Below are 10,478 nucleotides of genomic sequence, written 5' to 3' on the forward strand. Positions count from 1 at the left end.
CCGATGCACGCTTATTCGCGGATCTTTGTTAATTAAAATCTCAGTAACTATTGCAAATCTAGCAAAATGGTATAAGACTTTTTGACTCAGTTTTACTCCTTCTACCTGCCTACGAGAGATTGTACGGCCATTCTGGGACACCCTGTATATACACGTACACCGAAAAAATTGTATTCTTGTTTTGAGGATATCCCACTTACTTTAAGTATATTTTATACTAAAATAGGCAGCAAGAAGAGTTTCTTATTTTAAGAGGAAAATCCTCTAAATAATAATATTGATAAGAATATATACTGATTAGAATATAAAAAAGCCTCTATAGAAAAACATATATATCTCACTATCGAAAAAGACTATATTCTTTAATTAAGACTATATTCTTAAATAAAGAATATATTCTTAATTTCAGAAGAATATCATCTAAAATCTTTAAGAAGATTTTTTAAGAATAAAATCTACTTACGAGAATATAATTTTTTCGGTGTAATTTTGATAATGCACAGAACAGTGTTTTTTTTCTTGTAAATAAAGGTAGAGATAAAATAAATATTTTATCCAAATAAATAAATAAATATTGAAAGATTTTTGTATAAATAGAGATATAAAGTAAATATTTTATTTGCGTGCAACTTTCGCAACTTACGTAGAGGAAACATAATATCAAGATCTTTTTCAAGTTTGAGATGATGTTATATGTACCGTGTCTTAGTGAACGCTAGCGTGTAGCCGGGTACTTCTTTCTCTCTTTCTCTGCTCGATACATGTGTATGTACATGCGCATATACGTATGTATTTTATATAAACCATTTTAGTCTTCGACTGTATAAAATTTAGAAATGAAAAAGGGTCCACTTGGACTTGGCAAAACCAAGCAACTTGTTTGAGTAGAAGTGCTTTGCTTTCGCTTCGAGTATCAGAAGCGACTCTTTTGTGCGCTATAGACGATGGTAGGTATATATATATATATATATTGATAAAACTAGACGGAGGTTACGAGAGCGCGCTGCCGTAAAGAAATAAACATTTCTACCTTCACGTTAACCTGTTTTCCCTCGCATTGAGTAATTAAGCTCGCGCGGAAGATTTACCGAAGGAGTTTTCAAGTGTAATTCTTGACAAGAGAGCAACGTGCGCTGTGCGAAACTCCGCGTAATTCAACGCCATCGTTCTTCCTGATTATGTCACAATTAACGTAGTGGGCGTGGCGTGCGTGCACACTTCTCTCTCGTTTTTTCTCTCGCGGATCGAAAATAACCCTCCCCGGTGCGTAGCTCGCGCATTCCCGCGCTCATTCTCTCTCCTCCTCCGCCCGCGAACGTTCGTTCTTCCCTCGAACGATTCCCTCGCGCGATACTCGACTTTGTGGAACAAAAGCCGGTCTCATTCATGCCGCATATATAGTGCTCTCGACGTCGTTCCGTTTCAAAACGTTAATTTTTTCGCAGGAAGTTTGGCGCTTTCGGCGCAGTCATGCTGCGTAAGTGTTCTTCCTCTCCTCGCGAGAATTTCTCAGAGGGAGAGAGAGAGAAAGAGATGCTCCTCCCTGTCTCTCCGTTCGTGTACGGAGAATTCGATCTGAACGCGCCGCGCGAGGAGGACAGGTGTCGGGCGTAAACAAGCGCGCAAATATATCTTCGAGATTTTATGTGACACGTCAAGTAGAGCGATATCAAAGTAAGTGCAGAGCAAAGAGAGAGAGAGCGTCAGCTACTTTAAAGGCGGCCGAGAGAGCGCGATCGACGCCGATTCACGTCGGACGCGCGTCACGGCGAATAAGAGTTTCCGCGCAATTATCAGCAATGCAAATTGTCTGAATTCCCGGATCGTCGAGAGCTAACCCGGCGAGATAAAAGGAATTTCGTGTCCGCCGTTTCCGGGATTCTTCGCTCAAGCTATGTCCGATGTGACACGGCAGATTAATGATTTCCGGGAGCTTCTTCGCGGGCGCCGCGCGCGCCGCCACCTCTTCACGTCGACGTAGGATTCGAATTTTTCGTCGCCAACTTTTCGCAAGTTTTTATCTAAGGACCGCGCGCTCTCTCTCTCTCTCTCTCTCTCTTTCTCTCTCTCTCTCTCTCTCTAGCTGCCGCTCGGAGCTAAAAACTTTTCTCCGAGATTTACAACTCGCGCTGCTCTCGCACACCCCGCCAAAGTTAGATGTTTCCGCTCTTTTCGCTCGGTGTTTCGCGATCTCTCTCTCTCTCTCTCTTTCTCTCTCTCTCTCGGCTCTCGTGCGGCACTCACGCATGCGGCAGATGCGTACGTAGACGCGCGCAGTACCGCGCGCGTATATCGTGCATCTTGCCGTACTTACGACTCGGCTTGCACGACGTAAGATACTTCTGTATGTGTGTGTGTGTGTGTGTGTACAAGTTGCTCGGACTGTGCGGCCACCGCTCGCGCGAGCCGATACTCTCATTAGGGGGAGAAAAGACCTCATTATACACTCGGCGCGCCGCGGGACCTCGCTACGATTATATTACATTATTGTAATTGATTGCAGCACATGTAACTCCGGCGTGATTCTTAAACAATAAACTCATTACCCGGTAACAAGGAACGCCGATGCGCGCCCGCTCGCGCTCACCGGCAGTAATAATCTATCTCTCCGTGAACAGCCATCGCCCAGGTTCGAGCCCCCTGTAGCACAGCGGAGAACGATTCTCGAACGACCGATTCGCGTTTGATCGATCGCCCCGACCAGTCCCGACGGTCGTAAGCGTGCACCAACGATCTCTTCCCTTCTTTCCCTCTCTCTCTCTATCCTTTTTCCCTTCTACACTCGTCCCGATCGTTCTCGTTCTTCTTCTATTCTCCGCGCGCTCGAACGCGATTCTCTTCGAACACTCATCTGGAGCACATCATCGAGATGCAAGCGCGCGGCGCGCGGTGCTCTCGGTCTTTACTATTTGCTCGCAATAAATCACCAATGCGCGTCCGCGAACAAAAGAAATATATTATATATATATATATATATATATACATATCTGCTTCCGCAATGCGATCGATTTCCTCTTTCGATCGCATCATTTTCATACTCTAGATCGGCGATCTCTCGGAGGTTTCTTCCGTTTCGATAATCGTGCGGAGATGCGCGCCATTCGTAGAAACGGAAAACTTATTCGAAGATAATTGATAAAAAAAGAAATAAAAATAAATAAATAAAAATCTAACCGGAACTTGTTTGAGGAGAAAAGAGAACGCGCGTTAGTTATTGTTTCACGTGCGATCTTTGATACGCGCGGAACCAGATCGTGGGAAATCGAATCCTGTTACCGATTATTAATATCGAACGTGCTTGCACACGATTCTGAATGGCAACACAGCGAGTTCCCCCATTCACCGTACACACGGGTCGTAGTTCGCGAGCGTTGTTCGCGAGGATGTTCCCGCGTGATGAAGCGCTTCTCTCTCTCTCTCTCTCTCTTTCTGTCTCTCTCAAGGAAATCGAGGTGTTTCCCGCGAAAGAATTCAACCGCGCGCCGACTTCACAATGTCTAATCAGGCGATTGTGCAGAGGGAGATACCGTTCCCATGGAATGTTAATGCGATCTTCATCGGCGCTTCTTTAGCGAACGAGCGCGCAAAGGTCTTGACTCTTGTGCGAGACAACCGGAGCATCACGACGCGGAGGATTGAAACGAGGCCCCTGCTTCGCGCGCGATCACACGCGCGCATTTGTTGCGTAACGTAATGTAAACGCAATGGCCCGCGGAGGGTCCCACTTGTGATTATCCGCTAGCGAACGCGACGAACAATCGCGCGGGGTGTGTGCGGATATACCGGGGAGATTTATCTACATTTAATGAAACAGCCGACTTCCTTCCCGCGATTCCTTCCGCGCTGAGACGCGCGCGCGCGCGCTTGCCTTGCGAGGTCGTCGCGCTTGTTTCTTCATCCTACCCTCTTCCGCGACTTTTCCTCCAAACGACAGAATATATATTTATGTAATTTCCTAAGTGTTTCCGCCGCGCGCCTTACCGTTGACCTCATCCGAGTTACAGAATGAGGAAGAGAAAGAAAGAGAGAGAGAGAGATCCTCGAGGTTAGGGCACCGGAGAGATTATGCGAGGCCTGAGGATGCGCCTCTCCGCTTGCCTCGCGCAATGATCTCTGAATCCGTGCATTATCTTGCCGCGCATTATCTCGCGGATAAATGTTTCATTGTTGCTGCTCTTTGCGCGGGGCCGCGGCGCGCACGTTTCTGCCGATCGCCGCGGCTCGATAGCGATATGCCCGGCCAACACCGTCGATTTATACATATAACCTATACGATTCCGCTCGACATTGCCGCCGCGCGTGTGTTTTCCCTTTCTCTCCTCTCGCGCCGAATTATTCCGCGCTCGCGGTGTTTACGTGAGTGAGTACGCGAGCCGCGCGGGTATACGACTCGCGAGATTAAGCAGCTTTTTTTTTTTTTCAGCCGGGTATGCGAGTGTGTATATCAAATAATTATTCTCCTTTATATATATGTATATACGTACGATTTGCAATGCCAATTAATATTAACGTTGCGCTTGCCGATTCACAATAAATCGCTTCGAAATAAATTAACGCTAATTATTTGATCGAATTCCGCGCGTGGCGGCGCGCGCGCTATAGTCTCGATCATGCTTCTCGCGTATTCAATCGGATTAAAGGGCGTAACCGCAATTATGCGCGCTATTATTTATTAAAATTGCATGACTATGGTACGCGAGAGATCCGTGCCCAATTCGCATTATTATTATTATGATTATTATTATTTATTCTCCCTTTCGCTGAACGAGCACAAATGCCACATCTTCCACTTGACCTTATCGCGGAAATCGCAACGATAAGCTGAAAAAAATTTTCCCCCCATTCCGCCTTTCTTTCTTCTTTCTTCTTCGTCGTCGTTGTTCCGTTTCTTCGGAGATTAAGCAGATTATGTTCCGGAAAGGCGGAGAGACGCGCGCTTGTTCAGGAAATTTGCTTCGGCAGGCACTCGCCTCTTTGCTCTACGAGGTCGTTCATGCATATATTCACGCCGGTGCTCTCTTTTCCACGATGTGTCCCTCCCCGCGGGTTATATCTCGAAACGCACGGCCAAGCCACTTTTGATACGATTCCGCCCGGCCGAGGACCTCTCGACCCTGTCTCTCGGTATCGTCGTTGTTACAACGGTGATCGTTGCCGGGAAAGAGAGAGAGAGAGAAAGAGAAAGAGAGGAGACCAGCTGGCAAGAGACCTTTGGATGCTTTCAAGGTGTGCACGTGCACATTCACTCAGCACGCTCGCCTCACGAACCCTGACGCTCTCTTCGGCGTGATACCGCATAAACGCGCCGAGAAGAGCTCTATCGAAATCGGAAGACGGCGCGCAACGCCGCAGACCCGTCGTCTTCCGCATGCCTGGCCGATAAAAAGTTTCTGATGTCCTGACATTTCCCACCAACCGAAACCCCTCGTCCGATCTTATCCCCGGCGACTCCGCGGGGAAAATTGACGCGAGAGCGCGGTTCTGACGACGGTGAAGACAAAAGAGAAGAGAAAAATTTGACGTAACGTGCGGAATGACAAAAAACAAGACATCTAAAAAAACAAAAAAAAAAAAAAACACACGGTCTTCGTAGTAGCGCGATCGCTCCCGCAGTAGAGTCGCCACACACGCGCGCGTTCGGGGAAAAATAGAAAAATAGATTTTTTACACACCTCATCGCTATTGCATCGATCACGTTGCTCTCCTCATTCTCTATGCTCGGCGCGTTCCAAGAGCATTTTCGAAGACGAGTAAAAATGACCCCTCTCGGCGGCCGCGGCGGGATGTGTGGTAAAAAAAAAAAAAAAAAAAAAAAAAAAAAAAAAAAACTCGCAATCGAAAGGTGAATATAATTATAGATCGAGAGCGCTGTAATTGATAGATGGTTCGCGCGCGGATTAGCATATAAATCAGCATATGGTGAATCGTAGAAAGCGCGCGGATCGATAATCATTACTCGGCGCGTGAAAAATCGTTAAGCGTCTAACGGGTCGCGGTCGTGGTACGAGAAATTGTTCTTGTCTAGACGCTTACTTGTACCGACGATAATGATCGACGAGAGAGAATTGGCAATAACGAGAGGACGCGTAAAAACACCTTCTCTCTTCCTCCTCCCTCCGCTCTCTCTCTCTCTCTCTCTCTCTGTCTCTTTCTCTTTCGCGGGCGTAGAAAGACACACAACCGAACGAGAACCGGGGCATCGGAAAAATATGCGCATACCAATACGCCGTGCCGGCTCGTGTCGTGTATATCAAAGGGAATGCGAAACGCGCGCAAAATTTCGCGAATTTTTGGCGTTATACGAATAAATCTGATTACCAGAAGAGCGTAGTATAATTGATACGCATGAATACTTCCGCGTCCATTTTTCTCTCTCTGTTTCTCTCGTCGCTTTTTCATGCGATTTTCACTCGCATAATGTACGAGCTGAAAAACAACTACCGCAACGTTATGTTGCGCAACAAGATCGCGAGACAATTCGCTGGCCACGTGTACGTAAACGAAGTGATTTAAAACGCGATGTAATCGCGTACAAATGTTCCGTGTGTCTTTCTTTTTCCCACCGCGAGCTTCTTTTCCTCGTTCACTGTATAAGTAATGAAAGTGCGTCGATCATTACGTCCCGGATATCGCCCGACATATAAAACGATCAAGATTCAGCGCGGATCTGCATTTACCTTGTATAAGCGCGCGCAATAAGGACGCCGCGATACGCATTACTGCGTCTGGTTTTACGCCCCGTTACGCATTATGATAAATAAGACTATCGCGACAAAAGCGGCGATCTCGCAACAAGGATGTGTCCGCGTCGATGCGGAATTCGCGAGCACCTACGCTTGTAAACTGACGTGTGCCGGTCTAGTTCGTTAGCTGACTAAAGCTTAAGTACCATGAACATGTTGCGTGTCGCACAACTTGTCAACTTCTTCTTCGTTACACCAGAGAGATGGGTTATAAATCTCGAAATATATGCGTGTATGTAATTCTGTGTAAAAATGCGTAAAAAAAAAAAAAAACCACTCGGTGTTATATATTTTCAAATAACGAACTCTTTATTTGACGATAATAAATTTCTCGCGCGCGCGATCAAACATTTTTTTTATTTTATGTATTTTTTATATTTCTCATATGGAGAGATTGAAATAATACCGACAAATGTATTCACAAATATGTTGTTGCACGACAGACATGTGTTAGTTTAAAATAAATGAAAAATAATTTTGATATGTTTTTATCGCGTTTAAATGTCATAGAGCAGTTCATTTTTGTATTTGGAGAAAAATTTTCATTCGCGATGAAAATGTTTGCGAAGATAAAACGAAACAATCCAAAGTATATATATATATATATATTAACTCTTATACATTTTCTGCGTTTTCTTTCGCGCGATACTCCCGTAGTGCACGGTCCGTGTCTGAGAAGCACTCGGGGAGCGCGTACAAGAGCGTAAGTGTAACGTCCTCTGATCGGTCCGGGAATCCAATAACTGGAAAACGCATTGGACCGTGCGCTTCTCGAAGGCTACTCGAGAGCCGGCGTTCCCTCTGCGTGTCGACTGGCGAATATTACGAGACGAGCCAGAGTTCTCTCTCTCTCACCGTTCTTTTACTCTCTTGCGTCGTCGTGTCCGCGACAGAGCGAACGGCGGAAAAGCAGGTCGGTGGAAAACGAGCAATCGAACGGTGAAGTTTCTCTACGCGCGTATGTATAGAGGGAAAACAGAATCTCTCGATACTCACCGGCACAGGAAGTCCCGCTCGCCGAGGCAGAGCTCGAGGCAGTGCTGCCTCGAAGAGGCGGTCATGGTCCTGCGTGCGTGACCCTGAAGGCGGTGTCCCTGCACTCTGTCGATGCACCAGGCGCGCTCGCAGGGCTTCACAGCCAGGCAGCTCTTCTGGGCGTAGATTGTGAACACGGGAAATTGGGATTGCGACAACGCGCCTGAAACAAGAAAACGGATATATTCAACAATGAGGAAGAAATTTGTATCGGGTGCCTGTTAAAAATACTGAAGAAATATTGATTTTTGTTTTGTTTCTCTGCACGAGTGTGTATAGAAAAACAAAAAGAACGTTGTTTTCATCCGTGATTTATTCAATTGTGATTATTCGCGAGGTGAAATATTTTATTCGCGCGGGCGACGTAAATAAAACTACTGTCGATATTTCGCGATTTATATAAGCGCGCTTGTACGCTTTTATCAGGCGTCATATGTCCCCGCGTGTAAAAAATCACGCTCCGATCTTTTATTTTATTTTGGTAACCGAATTTTCTGTACGGGTTAGTAGTAAAGTGGCGTGCACTGTTATGTCACTCACGTCCGATGCGATTTCGGCATTCTATAGGCGGCTGTCGCGTTGGGGACTGCAATTTTGATAGATCAGCGCGTTTATCATTCCGGCCGCCGCGAGTACCGTGTTCTTCGCCGGTTATTGGCCCGCGACGCGATAAGCGACGAAGTAGGCACTCCGCCCACGTCTCGTCATACGTCACCCGCTCTTTGCTAAATCGTAATTAATCTCCGCTCTGTGACGGGAGCTTCGATCGTGACTCGTGGAAAACTTGCTCGAAGCTGGATGCGAGGAAGAGAAGATAAAGAGAGAGAAGGCAAGAGAGCAAAGCCGATAAGAGGGAAGAAAGATATATATAGCGACAACGGCAAAAAGATAGAATGTTTTGCAATCAAAATAACGTCAACACTTCTTGGCAATCTTGTCTTCGCAACAGTTAAAAATTCTATGCGACGTGAATTAAATTAAAAAAATAAATAAAATAAATAAATAAAAAATACAATGTTTTCATTCAACCGCGATAAACAAAAATTCGCGAAAGGAGAAGCCTCGCAATAAGCCATTAAGATAATGAAGAACGTCTGAGAGACAAACCGCGAGCGAGGGAACGTACGAAAGAGAAGATTTTCTGAAGCGGGGCGAATCGAGACGCGGCACGTCGATCTTCAAAGAGGCGCTAAAGATATTCAATTACATGCCATCAGCGGGTCACGCCTTCAGCGAGGCCGTGCGGACTTTAATGCCGTTGCCTGTGTTTTTAACGGCGACTGCGCGAGACTGCGGTTGCGGGGTTGCGGCCGCGCCGCGGCGGATTTTTTTACGGCGGTCAACCGCGCTCGAATTACCCGTGAAACTTCAAATTGTAGGAAGACGCGTACGCTTTATATTGTGGACCGAAAGCGCGTCGCGTTACATGCGGCGTGGCATGCATGAACGCGCCCCACTTCCGGGAGCAACACCATGCGGCGAGGAGAGAAACAGGTGCCACTTATTTCTTATATAATTCCACCGCATTATGCGATAATGGAGCGGCGTCGGCGGGTCACTCGAGTACTTCGCAAGTAGGTACGACGAGAGTAGCAGAACTTTATCCCGAGAGTGTTTTGTTTAACTTCGCGTCTATCCTGCCTATCTCGGCGCGCTTCCCTCCTCCCTCTTCCTGTTTCTTTCCTTCCTCTTTCGTAAAACCTCGGAATCTGTTAAGCTGAGGGAAAACAAGGGTTGCAAAAAGGAAGAGACCGAGGATGGGAAGAATGGGAGGATTAATAACACACAAGTGCTTGAAGGATTAAAAAGGATTTTTTTCCCGCGCATATTTTATAACGCTGCCGACCTTCGAGATACGATTTGCGACCTCTGTTCGGGGCCAATTAAAAAAAAGCGTGAAATCGTTATTTCGATCAGCACGAACCGCAATTTACCGATTACCGCCGTATTGTACGTATGTACGTACGTATATATACGCACGCATCGGCTGTTGTGTATACCGTGAAACATCGCACCGGAACGAGCGCACTTCATCGTCGATCAATTCCGTCGTTTTACGCGTGTTTGTTATATATCCGGTTCGCGCGCAAAAGGTGGGCTCTGCGCGAACGTGCCGCGGTTCTATTCATCGGTTGCGGCGTCGTTTTTTTTTAGCCATTGTTCGTTTAGCTCCTATTATCGCTCATTTCGCCGTGAAAAAAGAAGAAAGAAAAAAAAAAAAAAAGAAAAATATACGAGTCTGGACGTCTTCAAGGATACGAATGATCGCAGCGATCGTGCGATAAAAATTTTTGCTTCGATCATTGATCGAAATTTAAAACGTTACATGAGTTAACAGCTGACTATAATAGTCGCGGAGATACCGTAGATTTGGTATTCAGCGAAGTTTTGCTAAACGTACGCAAGCTCCGTTGTGTCAATTTTTTATGCAGTTTTACATCGAAAAAATTATATTCTCGTAAGTAGAAGATTTTATACTTAAAAAATCTTCTTAAAGATTTTAGATGATATTTTTCTGAAATTAAGAATATAATTCTTTATTTAACCTTTTCGCTCCGGGACTGGTCCATATATGGACCAGCAAGAAAAGCGAACGTAATAGATGTTTATAAGGTCAATTTAATGCACTAAATTTAGGAAAAAAATTGAAAAAAATCCTGGTTACTTCTTTGACCTTCAAAATTAACTTTGAAGGGGGGG

The 10,478-nt window shown here is 45.7% G+C and overlaps 2 protein-coding genes across 3 annotated transcripts in view; one reads left to right on the plus strand and one right to left on the minus strand.

The window, feature by feature from the left end:
• LOC109856236 (autophagy-related protein 16-1) overlaps positions 1 to 10,478 on the plus strand; it is a 446,352-nt gene that overhangs the window by 243,410 nt on the left and 192,464 nt on the right. The window lies entirely within an intron of this gene.
• Positions 1 to 10,478, minus strand: part of LOC109856235 — a gene marked incomplete at its 5' end in the record, with an annotated part of 89,331 nt that overhangs the window by 58,676 nt on the left and 20,177 nt on the right. The window contains one exon of the mRNA XM_020431279.1: positions 7,740 to 7,941. Coding sequence (XP_020286868.1) covers positions 7,740 to 7,941 — 202 coding nt within the window. The remainder of the gene's footprint in view (positions 1 to 7,739; positions 7,942 to 10,478) is intronic.

The sequence above is a fragment of the Pseudomyrmex gracilis genome, unplaced genomic scaffold, assembly GCF_002006095.1.
Source record: "Pseudomyrmex gracilis isolate BER0280 unplaced genomic scaffold, ASM200609v1 scaffold_111, whole genome shotgun sequence".
NCBI classification, from domain to species: domain Eukaryota; kingdom Metazoa; phylum Arthropoda; class Insecta; order Hymenoptera; family Formicidae; genus Pseudomyrmex; species Pseudomyrmex gracilis.